The sequence below is a fragment of the Pteropus alecto genome, unplaced genomic scaffold (genome assembly GCF_000325575.1).
Source record: "Pteropus alecto unplaced genomic scaffold, ASM32557v1 scaffold12, whole genome shotgun sequence".
Classification (NCBI taxonomy): Eukaryota; Metazoa; Chordata; class Mammalia; order Chiroptera; family Pteropodidae; genus Pteropus; species Pteropus alecto.
Window position 1 is genome coordinate 7964156 of NW_006432669.1, and position 14520 is coordinate 7978675.

General features: G+C 33.9%; 1 protein-coding gene across 4 annotated transcripts in view; it reads left to right on the plus strand.

Annotated features, from left to right (window-relative positions):
* Nucleotides 1-14520, plus strand: part of ARHGAP42 (Rho GTPase activating protein 42) — a 229064-nt gene that overhangs the window by 192415 nt on the left and 22129 nt on the right. For all 4 annotated transcript variants that reach the window (XM_006907501.3, XM_025043742.1, XM_025043741.1 and 1 more), the window contains 6 exons: nt 1123-1201; nt 2408-2447; nt 11990-12052; nt 13002-13076; nt 13801-13885; nt 14387-14445. In XM_006907501.3, coding sequence (XP_006907563.1) covers nt 1123-1201; nt 2408-2447; nt 11990-12052; nt 13002-13076; nt 13801-13885; nt 14387-14445 — 401 coding nt within the window. The remainder of the gene's footprint in view (nt 1-1122; nt 1202-2407; nt 2448-11989; nt 12053-13001; nt 13077-13800; nt 13886-14386; nt 14446-14520) is intronic.

Here is a 14520-nt window from a genome sequence, read left to right on the forward strand (position 1 = left end):
GCCTTTTCTGGTTATATATGATTGAGGTACATTATTAAACTCTGCTTTAGTTGCCTTATTTGTAAAATAAGGATAATAAGTACCCACCTCAAAGGGTTGCTATGAGGATTAGATGAGATAACAAAGGCAACATACTTGTAACACACAGTATGCCTGTCACATAATAAACAGACAACAAACATATTGATCATTGCTATTTTATAATTAGTATATGGTGTTATACTGAGTTAAATTCGTGAAGATGATAAAATTATCTTGATCTTTATGTTTTTCCTTTTCCTACCAGTTTAATGATCTGTTTTCCTGTTTACAGAAAAGATACATGCCTTTATCACAGTTTTAAGTCAGTCCAGATTTTTAAACATACATATTTTAATGAAATTTCCTTCTCAATGTACCTCTCCTAATTTTCTGTTTTAAGTTATTTTTTGAACAGTCCGCACAGTTAACTAGGTTAATTTCACTCTTTTGAGATTTCATGTATTTTTCTCTCTATTACTGGTTTCCTCGCTCCCTTTGCTCACTGTTTCTCTCTCCAAGTACATCCTCAAGTAACTATTTCAGAATGGGGTGCATTGGACACAATTGTTTTTAAAGTAGTTTTAATATTGGAATTATGGTGTAAATAGACACTTTGGTTTTAGTCTTAATAACTAGTTATGGTATGAGGCTTTTATATTGCTGTATACTCATTGTAACTATTTTCAGTGATTAGATTGCACCACACGAGTCATAATCTTAATTATTCTCATATTGTAAAATGTTTAAGTGGTTTTGAATTTGGGTGAATGGGACTGTCATTTTCTTTCTTTTTTTTTTTTTTTTGGATCATTTCATGGAAAATAGTTTGAAACTAGCCTAGTTCAGATAGTCTTATACCTAGAACACTTAATAATTCTAATACCTGTTAAAATTTATGAGCGCGTGTCTACAGTGATTTTTCTAAGAGATACCTATAAAGCAATTCTCTTTTCATTTTTTTGTTTCCTTTTCCCTTAGCTTTTTCCTCTTTTCTGATTTTTTTCAAATTTTACATTTATAGTTAAATAAGAATTTTTAAAATTATAAATGTGTAAAGACGTCACAAGAATAAATTGAATATATAACATTTGTTTTTAATAGGCATGGGATCATCACATTGCAGGCCTTCTCAGAAGCTAATCGGAAACTCTGGCTCGAAGCCATGGATGGGAAAGAACCAGTAAGAATACAACATTCTATAATTTAGGTTTTATTCTAATAATTACAAAGTACATCTGAAGTTTTTTATATATAGTGTATTTGAAAATATTAAAATAGCAAATCAGAAGAGTAGAGACTCTTACTATTTTCCTAATGTCTTACTGTCACATAACACCAAGTTTCTGATTTGTTTCTCAGGAGGACTTTCAGGACTAATTTAAAATCCTACAATTACTTTTTTAAAAAATTACTTATTAATTTGGCTGCACTGAATGAGTTATGTTATTCAGTTAATGATTTTTCTAATATTTATTTTGATGTTGGCATGATAATTAGGGAGGTTTATGTAAAAAGGAATAATATCATTGATCACTGTCTGTTTTCTTTATGAAGAACACAGCACTAAATGGTTAGAGAGATGAGCACACAGAGCAAATAGGAGGTCTCATTCTCTCCCTTGGGAATGAACTATTTAGCTGCCAAATAACCTGGGGACAACCTTGTGCAACGTACCTGTGTAACAGCAGAGCTGTACGAAGTATGGTCCCCAGACTTAGATACCATCCCTCACACTGTTACCAGTCCACAATGAGTGCAGAAATTATGGTTAAGCATCTGGAAAACTTTATAGCAATTTGAAGAAGTCATTTTACATCTGTCAAACTTAATAAGAAATTCGGACTCTGTATCTATTCTTTATTATATTTATGATTTTTTAAATTTTATTATAATTTACAGAAGTTAGCAGTCAATGACAGATTAAGAAATTAATAAAACAACTATATCCTTCACCACTAATAGTTGAGAGGCAAGCCCTGGGCTAGAGCAAATTAGAAAACAGTGAGATCGCTCATCAACTACAAGTTAGGATACATGGAGAACAAAACATGAAACAGATGATTTGAATAGGAGCAATGAGGGGAAATCTATCATGAGATACTTCTTGAAGAAGGGATATTATGCATCACATTGGGGAATAGAATGAGATGTGTAAATGGTGGAAAGGAGTAGAATTCTGCCCAGGGCAGGACAGCCAGGGATGGAAAGGAGGGAGGCCAGGTTGGTTACAGGGTGGGGATGGGGAGATGGCCCTGTGAATGCAGCAGTTGTAGGACCTTAAAATCAAGACACTCCCTTTGTGTATTCCTGAACCAGTATCACCCTGGGAATCTCCTCTACTGGGTCATTAACTGCAAGTAACTGCTTGATTTCCCTTGTTCTTTAGATTTACACCCTGCCTGCCATTATGAGCAAGAAAGAAGAAAGTAAGTCATTTTAATAATTGAAATTTTATCACACAGTTTTTATCACAAAGGTATTATACAATATCAAGAGTTAACTTTGAGAAAATAATAACATACCACTGATCGGACGGTGCAGCAAATTTGAAATTTTCACTCAAAGAAATTTCTCATATTACCAATTACTGGTGTTATAATAACCAAAATAAAATTTTATTTCTTTGGTATTTACTTATAGGTACATACCTTGCTTTATTAGAGAAAGAGATTTGAGGCATTTGATATTTAGATTGGAATTTTTGTTTTTTTTTAAATAGCAAGAGAGGTCTTCTTTATTTTCCCTACTCCAGTTTACAAGACTGAAGACCTGAATATTGAATACTTTGTGCTGGTTTTAGGAGATTGTGCCCAAGACTGTGAAGTATAAGGACATTGTAATAACACATGGGATATATAGGAACACACATGTTACTGTATTATTACTGAATTCTTAGTATCAAACCATTCTTATTAAAAACATTTTGTTTTCCTCATATACTCGATCCTCTTTAATTATCTGCCATTTTCTTGCTACCTTTTGCTCTTGTTATTTTAGTATATTTTCATGTGTACTTTATATGTCATTAGATTATTTAACATTTAAAACTAGTTTGAATATTTTTCTAAGATTATGTGTGTATCTTTTAAAGCAATTTCAAGTTTTATTTAACTCAATTGAATTTCTCTCATGATGTCTGAATTTATTTTTAAAACATTTAATAACCTTTTTAATGATTTTTAAATTGCTACTACAATACAAGTTAGAATGCAGTAAAGATCAAAACTGGAAAAGCACTCGTTTGAAAGTCATAATTATTGAGTATATAAAAAAGCCTGTCATTTTTAACTGAATGAAGTGCTTTTTAGTAATTAATTTTAAATTTAGCAAAAGAAAATGCATAATTTAAAATACCCTTAATATTAAAGACTTTAAAAAATATTTCCAGTTTTTATTCTTGCATTCCTTTCTTTATTGCTAATCAAGGAAAATGATTAGTATAAAATCTTTCATTGCCCACTTATATCTAATCTCAGAAACATTAACCAACAGAATTTTTTAAGTACTGAATGTTCAATCTGAACAATTACCTAAAAAGTAATCTGTTGTGTAATTTGCATTTGAGTAGAGTTCGAAATGTGTTTTCTAAAATTGGTTTCATTGTTTATATCCATTATAAAGACAGTCCTTTCAAATTTAAATGTACTACTCAGGGATGAATCCTTATTGGAAAATAACTCAACCTATATATGGTATTGAATAAAGCTTTTGAATAGGGATATGGTCAAGTCAATCAATATATTTGATAAAGCACCTCTAGAACTAGGGTTTCTATCATAACTAGGAAATTAGAATAAGAAAGTTATCAAATGTTCTTATGCTGTGATGAGGGAGAAGATACTTCTTCATGCCATAAAAACTCTTTCTTCTGGAAATCAGCTTTCCTGTAGTCTTAGTCACCTGAAACATCACTATGCCACCATTTATAATTATAAATGGTGTGTTTTTCAGAAAAATCACTACTGTCTAGAGTCCATGTGTTTGTGTCACTTCTCACATTCTGGTTTTGGTATGATGTGTTTCCTACCCAGTTCTCTGAGCTTCTTTGACAGAACTCATCTCCTCTTCTTCTCTGTAGTGTACTTAGTGCAGGACTGCCGTGAAATGTGTGCTCAGCTTGTAATTGCTCTTATTTTTACTCTTAATGCTAGTAGACTTTTATTATCCAATGGATGATTTTGATAATAGAAAGGAATATTACAATTATCTTTGCTTTATTAATATATAGTGCTTGAAGTTATAAATCTTAATAGTTATAAGTTATTTCTATTTTTATCTTAAGCTATATTCTTTAAACCTCTTTTTAATCAACACACAGATCTTATTTGTAAATGTACTAATTTTAAAAAGTAAGTTATTTTTGTTTATTTTTTCATAAATTTAATATAATTCAAATTTAATCAAGCTTCTTTAGATCAAGCTATAATTACAAAACTAGTAAATTTCTCTCAAATTCAAGACTCTAATAAGTCAAATTTGTGATTCTGGCTAATATAATCTTCCTAAACACCTGGCACCTTCTGTAATCTAGTAAATTGGCTTATAAATGCAGGGATTTATATTCCTTTAAGCATTCTAAACATTCTAAATAAATTACACACAAAATTGCATAGTGATTTCAAAATGTTTTACTACAATGCATAAAGCCAACTTATCCAAAATTATTTGTTTTTGGTTGTTTTTACACATTCTTGGAGATTCAGATTTCCTCACTGAAACAGAATCACCACCACTGTGTTGGAAAGTCAGAGCCATGGCATCTACCACCAATAAAAAAACTGGCTAATGGAGATCACAGAACTAAATTCCCTGCAGCTGGGGTGGACTTTTGGGTATTGCCAGGTTGCATGTACAAGGCTTTCTAAACATTTCTCAATCCAGCATGCACTGAAGTCCCTTTCCCTGATGACCTGCCCCTCTGACTGGTCAGGTGGCTTTCCAGGTCCTTAGAATTTAGGGGTTTGTTCATTTGTTTTTTGCATGTAATTGTGAATAGTCTACTACATCAAGGCCTAAAACATTTTAGTGGAACTTTGAATCTTTTCCTGAGACTCTAATTTTTATACCTTTTCTCTTTTATCATGTGTCTTATCAACCGCTACTTTCCTAGTGATTTAATGACTCATAGGATGTATCTGAACACTTGACAGTATTCCAGATTCAAGCAGATGTCCCTATTAACTTGAGAGCAGTGTCATGTTTTCTTCCTAGTGACATGTCCAGAATTTTATTTGTTTCAGTTCAAAATTATATTCCAGTGATGATGTTCTCAGACCTCTTTTTTAAGTCTTGAATAAATCATGTGAGTTCATCATGTCGAGTTCAGAGCAGCTTATATCTTTGTTTGCCCCTTCCATATCATTTCCAACTAGTACACATCAAACTGTTTTTTGAAATCTCTGTGTCTCTTTTTGACATTTGACTACCCCCCCAAAGTGGCATTATGTGAATTTCAGTATATAACTTCTCTCATGATTGGTATTCGAAACCAGTACTAGCCTAGATTCATTTGCCACCTTAAGAAGTGCTCCTGTATAGCCTTGGTAATTGAGACGAGTTCTCTTTATAATACTCTTGTTATTTTTTGGAAACTCAGTTTTGAGTGGAATGTGTTTGTGTTTTGAACTGCTGAAGATAGTAATGAAGCTTAGATTGGTGAAATATAAAACTCAAGTAAAAATTTGTTTTGAATGTCAGCCATTAAAAATAGTCATAACACTTCTGCTTTCACTGATAGCTCTATATTAGCAACAGAGTAAAAATTATCTAATGTCCTAAAAGAGGGCCATACTGTGAATATAGAGAACATATGCCATAAAATAAAGAGTAAAAACTATGCCGTAAATATAGAGGAATGAGACTGTCTATACAAGCTTAACATGAAAAAATCTCCCTACTTGTGGTTTACTGTTTTATTCACTGTTTTCAGAGTGAAGATGCTATAAATGAGACTAGTGTAATTCATTAGAGAAGGAAATTTTGACTCAATGAAAAAAAGCATCAAGTAAAAAATCTAAAGTACCGGTCAGTTATAGGATATCAAATCCACAAAAAGTTTTCTGGTTGTAAACTATGTCACAGTATCCTTTTTTTAAAACTATAAGACTTTGGTAATTAATTTATTTTGAAAATAGCAATGTCTATCAATAATAAACAGATGTTATTCAGTTAAGGTTAGAACTAAAGTGTTCCTCAAGCCATGCTATTGGGGATGTCTTGCTTAAGACATCCTGGCCAATAGTTCTGCAATGTTCTGGCACTTGACTCCACCTTTTAAAGAAACAAATTATCTTTCTTGACACACCTTTCTGTCCTAAGACTTACATCTTGAGACTAGTTGTTAACAAATACAGGAGCAGTTGTCATATTTTTAGGCTTTGTTTCTCTGGCATTCTCCATTGGTGCCCTGAGACTTGTCTCCATTCAAACATGTTTGGTGTGATGGATTTTCAGCTGTTCCTTCTACTGTAGGTCTGGAGAGAGTTAGAACCATGAGAGAAAAGGTTCTTAGTTCTCATTCTCTCATGCAATTCCGTTCCACAGTGTTCCATTGTGCACATACTTTATTCTAGGTAATGTGAATAGAAAAGGGAAGTTCTTCCAAATGATGTTTTTGCTAAAAAAAAAAAAAAAAAAAGACAAAGTTACTAAACATTCAGTCTTCAGGTACAAATCAAAGAGATTGGACCAGAAGATACTTGCGTAATTTCCCCAAAACTCTAAATTTTTGCTACTGTGTGTTTCACTGACTTTCCTTGTGTATGCCTAGGGGCTGTATCCTCCTCAGCAATGAACAGAAAATTTAAGTTCATTCTTCTCATCTTAGGAAATTAACATCTGTCATGAATGTTTTTGAGCTTCATGCTACTGTTTAGTTAGTCTAGTTCTGTAAGTTCTCAGCCATCCCTAGGTTATATCCTCCTTTTCCCATATCCTCTCTCAGGCCCTTGAGCAAATATAGTTTTGTCTCCATCACTGAGAGCCAGAAAACGGCTCATAGTGCATGTGCTCTCTTCATGAGCAGAGCAGGAAGAAGGAACAGTTTGGGCCACAGTTGTGGAGAGCTAGCTTCTCATCCTTTAGGGAGAAGAGAAAAGGTCCTGTGGGTATCACAAACACCAATAAATTCACTCATTTATTTTTCCTGTTTCTTTTAAGCCACATAGAATCTGATATTAGTTGTCTGTGATAAGGGGCCTTTTGATCTGCAATGGCATATTAGAAAAGTAAATTAGAAGTCAAAGACAAGTGTTGCTTTGTTTTGTCAACCCTGAGAATGTACTGTAAGGCCAAGTAGATTACATCTGTAAGGACATGCTGGGTTTTTAATTATTGGGTGAATAAATGTACAAGGACTTTTGCTTTGTTAGTGGAATGGAAGACTATTCTTTTTTTTTTTTTTTCCTCATGGCTATTTGAATTCTGTTGCAATTAATAGCTTTTGTGCTGCCAAACTGCCTATTGAAACTTTATTTGTTTTCAATAAAAGTTTTAGCCCTGAATAGTTTCCAGGGGAAAAAAAATGTTTACACTTAACTTTTGATTGAATAAATGAAGTTCATTGAGTTAGCCTGTCTTCTGCTTTTACGCTTGAAGGCCAGGTATCATTAATATTATAGGATTTCTGGGAATTTGGTGGCCATATTGTGTGTATCCCTCTGGTCTTCTCCGTAACAGGGAGATACAGGGCTGGGGTAGTGGCCCTGGTGAGGAGCTGATAAAAGTAGCTCCTGTTAGCTGATAATCTCTAACCCTTGTAGAAACCATCAGAGAGGGTTCTCGAGCAAGCCAAGTACAAATCAGTAACTAGCAAGTCATCAGTCAATAAGCATTTATTGGCTGCCTGCTATGTGCCAGGCATTGAGCCCTGATTCAGCAACCCATATTTCTCACTGTGTAGGATGCATGTACTCCATTCTCTAGTGTTGCAGCAGGAGTACCTTGTCCTCTACTAAAGGAGAATTATGATAAATTATCAGCCTTTAATGGCATGATTTGATTTAGTAAGAGCCCTTTCCAGTGACATTTTATGAACACTAAGGAGTTCCCAGTTTTCCTTTTTTAAGCCATAGGGAACCAATTTTTGTTGAATTCTCATTAGCAATGTCACTAAGTACAGTAACCCCCTCATGGCTGTGGAAGGTCACTTGTTTTCCTTTACAGAGTTTGTGTTTGCCCCTGACTCCTCAGAAAACCACTCCTTGTGACTGCCTTTACATCAGTCATTGGGAGACAGAGTATGCTATAGCCTATTTAAGCCATATTGTCATCTTCTCCTCAGACCTCAGCAGACACCTCTGAGTACTTGAGTAAAGGCACTGTGGAATAGTAGTTTGCAAGGCAAGCATGGTTGGGCACTGACACTACTGCCCTTTGTTGTCTCTGTATATGAATTGACAAAAAAAATGGATATATTCCAGGTAATCAAGGAAAAGTTAATTCTGGTATTGGCTTTATTTAATTTGGTCCTTTTCGCCATAGCAAACTGTTTAAGTTATACATAATTAAATAAGAACTGACAGGGTTATGATGTTATAACAAATGATCCTCAAATGTGAGAGGTTTACCACAGAAAAGATTCATTTCCTGATCATACTATGTGTCCATTCAGGTCAACTGTGGCTTTACTCTGGAACCCAATCTCCTGAGTAGCCTCTCTCTGTTTCATTGCTAATCGTGTGCCAGAGGAAAAAAGAAAATGGCAAGCTACATACTGGCTCTTAGTGTCTGCTGGATAATGACATTTGTCACTTCTATTTGTATGTCATTGGCTCCTGCATATCACATGGCCAAGCTTCTTTGCGGGAGCTGAGTAACATAATCTTCCTTCAGGAAAGAGCAACAAATATAGATGAATAGTATTTCCAGGCTACTGATATCTGTTCATTTCCACTGAAAGGATGTGTTTGTTCATTATAATTTATCGAAGTACAGGGCCATTTCTTAATATCCAACTTATCTTTTCAGTAGCCAGCTAGATTTACAGGATCAGAGTGGGTTATGCCTGATCTGTCTTTGTTTAAAGAAATAGATCATTGCTCTAGCCCAAATTTTTTTAAAAAATAAGTGATATCTATATTTCTTTGAAAAACAACAAAAACAACAACAACAATTCCTCAAGCCCCAGTGACTTCAGCGATGCCTGGAAAATACCTCGTTCATGTAATTTACATATGTTGATATTTACAGTCTCCTCTCACCAATGATGATGATGATTGCCAATACCTTTGCAGCACTTACTATATTCCAGGCACTATTCTAGGAGTTTTGCAAATATTAACGTACTTTATCTGTAAACAGCCCTATGAAGAAAATACTGCTGTTGTCCTTTTTGTATAGAAGAGAAAACTGAGGCACAAAGTAATTAAAACTATACCCATTAAGACAGTTGGATAGATAGTTAACTACTGTCTCTTTCATCTGGTTAGAACTCATGACTGACTTCTTTTATTATTCTATTTTCGTTCATATGACAGTGGTATGTGGACAGGGGCACATGGAGAAGGAAACTAGCATTTAATTAGGCTTGTTCCATTGTTAAGCACTCATGTAGATTTGTCTTCATCTTACTACAACTCTTTTACATATGTATTGTTATTTCCCCCATTTTATAAATGAAAGAACTAGAACTCATAAAAGTTAATAGGAACACTCCCATTCAGACATCAGTAAACCAGAGCTGAGGTCCAACCCCAGGTTTGTCTGGCTCCAAACAAAGCTGGGTGGTATTCCTCCCTGCGCCATGGAACCTCCTCGTACTCTTTCAGGCAATAGCAAAAGCTGTTCAAAAGAAGCAAAGCAAAAACGCATGGTTGTTTTTGCCAACATATTCTTACACATCTCTGAATTGATTGATGGTGTTTCATTTACTCATGTAAAGCACAAGATCCATGGGACACATCAGGACAGCAGCACCCATGGAATGATTTGGCAGTCAGACTGTATGTCTGTAAGATCTTATTCTTCATAGTGAGCCTGTGATATTGGTTTATTAGAACAGATAGGGTATTGCAGCCAAATATCCCAGAATACCTTCAAGATATAACCCGGTTATTGCTTATTTTTCTCAAAACGGATACTTAAATTCTGTTTTTATATATCACAATTCACTGATTTTGCCAAGGGCAAGTTTTATTGAAATTCTTTAAAAATGATTTTTTTCTTTTAATAATTTTTATTGAAAAGTTGAACAATGTGATCTTCAGAACCAAATATTATAAATGTCAGGAACTTGGAGTTTTAATTGATGCAACAAATGCTAGTGTATTGTTTTTACCTTAGTGCTAAGGTTTCATTTTGAGGCTCAGTTTTTGTTGTTAAAAATGAAAATTAATAATTTATTCCTCATCTCTTTATTCACTTTATGTTGATTCCTCACCTCTCTATTCACCAAAATTTCTGAATGTATAATGTATAAAATGCTTAGTTAGCCTTTTGGGTTATTGGAAACAAGCAATCACTTCTTGGTGTTCAAAAGGAGTTTCACTCTCCTATATAGGTAGTCAGCTCTAATAGGATGATTATTTAATGGCCATTTATTCCTGTATGTTGAGTTCACCCAGAGCATCCACTTTCTGTTCGTTTGACCTAGGGCACTGGGGACACAGAAATAAATGAGCCGGGACCTATTGGTGGCAATATGTGTTTTAGATTTGGCAATTTTAGATTTCTTAATCTGTTAATTTTTTAAAAAAATCTAAAGAAGTAAACTTTTTTAAAAAATAGGTAGTTCCAAAGTTCAGTGGGAAAAAAATGACAGTTTCTACCTCTGTCCTCTTATTTTTAATTGCAGTTTGCATGGATCTTTCTAGAATTTTTTCCTAGGGAAAAATACCTTCAAAGTTTTACATTTTTAAGTAATTTGGTCATAGTGACCTGTAGATTACTTTTTTCACCTAACAATACATAATAAACATCCTTCCATGTCAGTTCCTCTAGTTTTTTTGGTCCACAGATTCCTCAAACCTTTCAGTCAATTCAACTTTAGTAGTTTTCTATGTGTAAGATTTCTTCAAAGTTTTTTCTTTGTGCTAGTACCCTTTCTTGATTTTTTTAGCATAATTTTTCGATATATATTTTTTATCTATGGATTTGTGTTGAGCTAAATGAATGTTTAACCATCTTTAAATCAAAGCCAGTTTTAATTTTTTATTGGTTTAAATTATCTTCATTTGTTATTACTTTGGAATATTAGATATCATTCTCTACCACAGGTGATAAAAATTTTCATTATAGTACATTGAGTTTTTCTAGTGTTAACTTGGTATTCTTAAATCCTTTCTCTTTAAACAAGTAATCTAATTTGATCTTGCCACAAAAACTTAAAAAATTAGAAAATTTAGAGAAAATCTTGCATAAATCATCGAAAATGTTATTTCATAATTTAGGATCTTTGGGATCTTTAATGGACTGACCAAGCTTATTTTAAATTATTTTCAACATGGTTCAAAATGCAATAATAGAAAGGACAGTGGGCTTGGAATCAGGAGGCCTGAGTTAGAATCCTGACCCTGGAGCTTGGAACAAGGAGAATGAAATTTCTGACAACCCAGTGAATCATCTTAAGATTGCTAAGCTTACTCTATACCTCATAATATTGTCTTGAGAATCCAATGATGGAAAAATATTCATGTGAATAGCTTCATAATACAGTTATTAACACCCAATAAAAATTTATCATTATTGCATTTGCTTCTATCAGCTGTAAAACTTGTAGTGAGGGATATTCTAATTTTAAGGAAAATGGATGGGATCAATGATACATATTTACTTTCTTTGAAAGATTTGTTTTCCTAAGGGAAAACATTGTTGTAATACTTCGGATGAATGTGAACCCCTCTCCTCCACTTCTACCTCATATAAAAATTCAGACTCGAACCAAAACTGCCATTAAGTCATAAAACAACAGAGCCAGCTGAAGGGGGAATATAAGTTCAGCATAAACAATGTGATTTTCTTTTACTTTCAGTGTACTTAAATGAAGCAGGGTTCAACTTTGTGAGAAAATGCATTCAAGCTGTGGAAACACGAGGTCAGTATGGCCTGAGAAGTGCGTCGTTACTGGTGGGTGGTCCATTCTTAGATAGATATTGCTTGGAAAATGACAATGTATTTAGTCATTAACATGAGATTAATTTTAAGAATTATACGAATATATAAATTATATAGCTATGTAAATAGCTATACTTTGAACTTCAGTTTACCAAAAATCATCCTATAAACATACTTCTTTTTAATGACATTTCCTAAGACAGCCTCAGTTTACTTCTTATTGAAAGACTCTGTATTATTGTAAGCAACCCTTTAATTTTATTTTTTTTCAAGCTTTAGGGAGATCAGTAAGATTCCTAACTACCTTGTCTTCAGCCCTGCCTTCCTCGCATTACTTCCCTCAGTGATTTCAGTCACTGTCACAATTTCAGCATTTTTCTTAGTCCAATCATGACCTACCTCCTGATGCCCACTCTAGTTGCCTGTTAGACTCCTTCACTTCCAGGAAAACTTGTCTAAAGCCAAACTTGTATTGAGCTTTGGAGTTCTTTAAACTTAGATTCAAATTTTGGCGCTACCACTTAGAAGTTTTTGGGAGTAGATTTCTTGAATTCTTTGAATCTGTTTCCTTACCTTTCAAATGAAGAAATGTCCATAAAACTGTTCAACATTCAGAACTTCGTGACTGAAGAAATAGATGAGTAATACTGATCATCTCTTTTCCATCTTTAATGTTTTTTTATATTCAAATCGTAGTGAACAGGCAAATGTACTTTGCTACTAGGAAAATCGTCAGACTTTCACATCACTGTTCAGTGTCTGCTCTGAGAAATATATGTCTGGTGGGTATTTCCAGGGTAGATTTGCTGCAGAATTGGATAAATAGCTTTCAGATTCTCTCTAGGCATATGTCTGAATTTTTAACATTCTGTACTTGGGAAGCTGTGTCTCAAGCCGTTTTCTTGTGATTTTTTTTTTCTTCCCGTTAGGCATCACCATTTTAGGCCTCTACCGAATAGGAGGAGTAAACTCCAAAGTTCAGAAACTCATGAACACCACATTTTGTAAGTTTTGGATAAAGCTAATTACTTGATGTTTATATTCTTACGGATAATCCCAACCATAGGGGTTTATTTATTTATTTATTTATTTTTGTTTTGTTTTGAGATAGACTATTAATTGTCTTTGAGTATTTTTCAGTAATATTTAAAATTAGTATTTGTATTCATTTTTTAATGTTCAGTTATAACAGATGAACAATCAAAATTTGAGAGGGCATCTTTTTATAATGTGAGACTTTTTGTCAAGTATCCTTTGATTAACTAGAGGCATAATGAGATTTATGGATGCTGGATTCAGATTACCTGGTTTAGAATTCTAACTCAACCACTTCAAAGCTTTGTGACCTTAGGTAATTTGCTAAACTGAGTGAGCCTCAGCCTCCTCATTTATAAAATGGGGGCAATAATAATGCCTGCCTCATGGAGCTTTGTGAGGATTGGATATGTTAATCCACGTAAAGTACTGAGAAGCATATCTGCATATGGTAAGCACTCTGTGATGTTAGCAATTAGAATTTGATTTAAAAAATATTATTCCGCAAGACACCTTTGAGGTTTAGTATCAGAGTGAGCTTTAAGCAAACTCACACAAACAATTGTAAAGTTAAGTTCATTGGTATCCTAAGAAATAAATGCCTCTCTCTTTGACCTGCTTATATTTGGATCCATGTTCTTAATGGGGTGAATGATATTTCAAAGTGCACACTTTAAACATCTTATTTTTCAGCTCCAAAATCTCCTCCTGATATTGACATTGATATTGAACTATGGGACAACAAGACAATTACAAGTGGACTAAAAAACTACCTCAGGTGAGGAAAATTTAACGCCTGGTGCTCTGCCCGTGAGTTTCACTCCTTAGTTCATTTCCTTCACTGAAGGTGAACTAGCACAATGTGGTAATGTTTATGTTTAGTATTCTGGAATTTATACTTGATTTTTAAAATAATAAAAGTAAAAGCCTTCAATATTTGAGGAATACTAATTTCTGTTTAATATTAAATTTTAACTGGGGTTCCCATGTATTTTTTAAAAAATAAGTTGAAATTTAATGTTTTGTGTTTTGTTTTTTTTTTTCTTAAACTGTTGTCCCCATATCTGAGAGGGGTTGTGCTCACAAAGTGAAAAAAAAATAACCTCTCAGCCACCTCTCAGCAAGAGGTGCTACAGGGCATTGGCACCTCTGAGGTTTGCATTTCAGGACTGCCTGGAGCTTCCCTAGTACCTAATCACCCAATTCTTAAGAAGCACTAAAAGTTCAGGGGAAATAAAAGGATACTGCCATTCTACAGTTGCTTCATTCTCTCTTGCAGGTGCCTTGCAGAACCACTGATGACTTACAAGTTACATAAAGATTTTATTGTTGCTGTTAGTAAGTACCCTTCCATTGATGTAGTTTTATACTATGTTACTTAGAGGTATAAGTTTAAACCAGCTGGTTAAGATT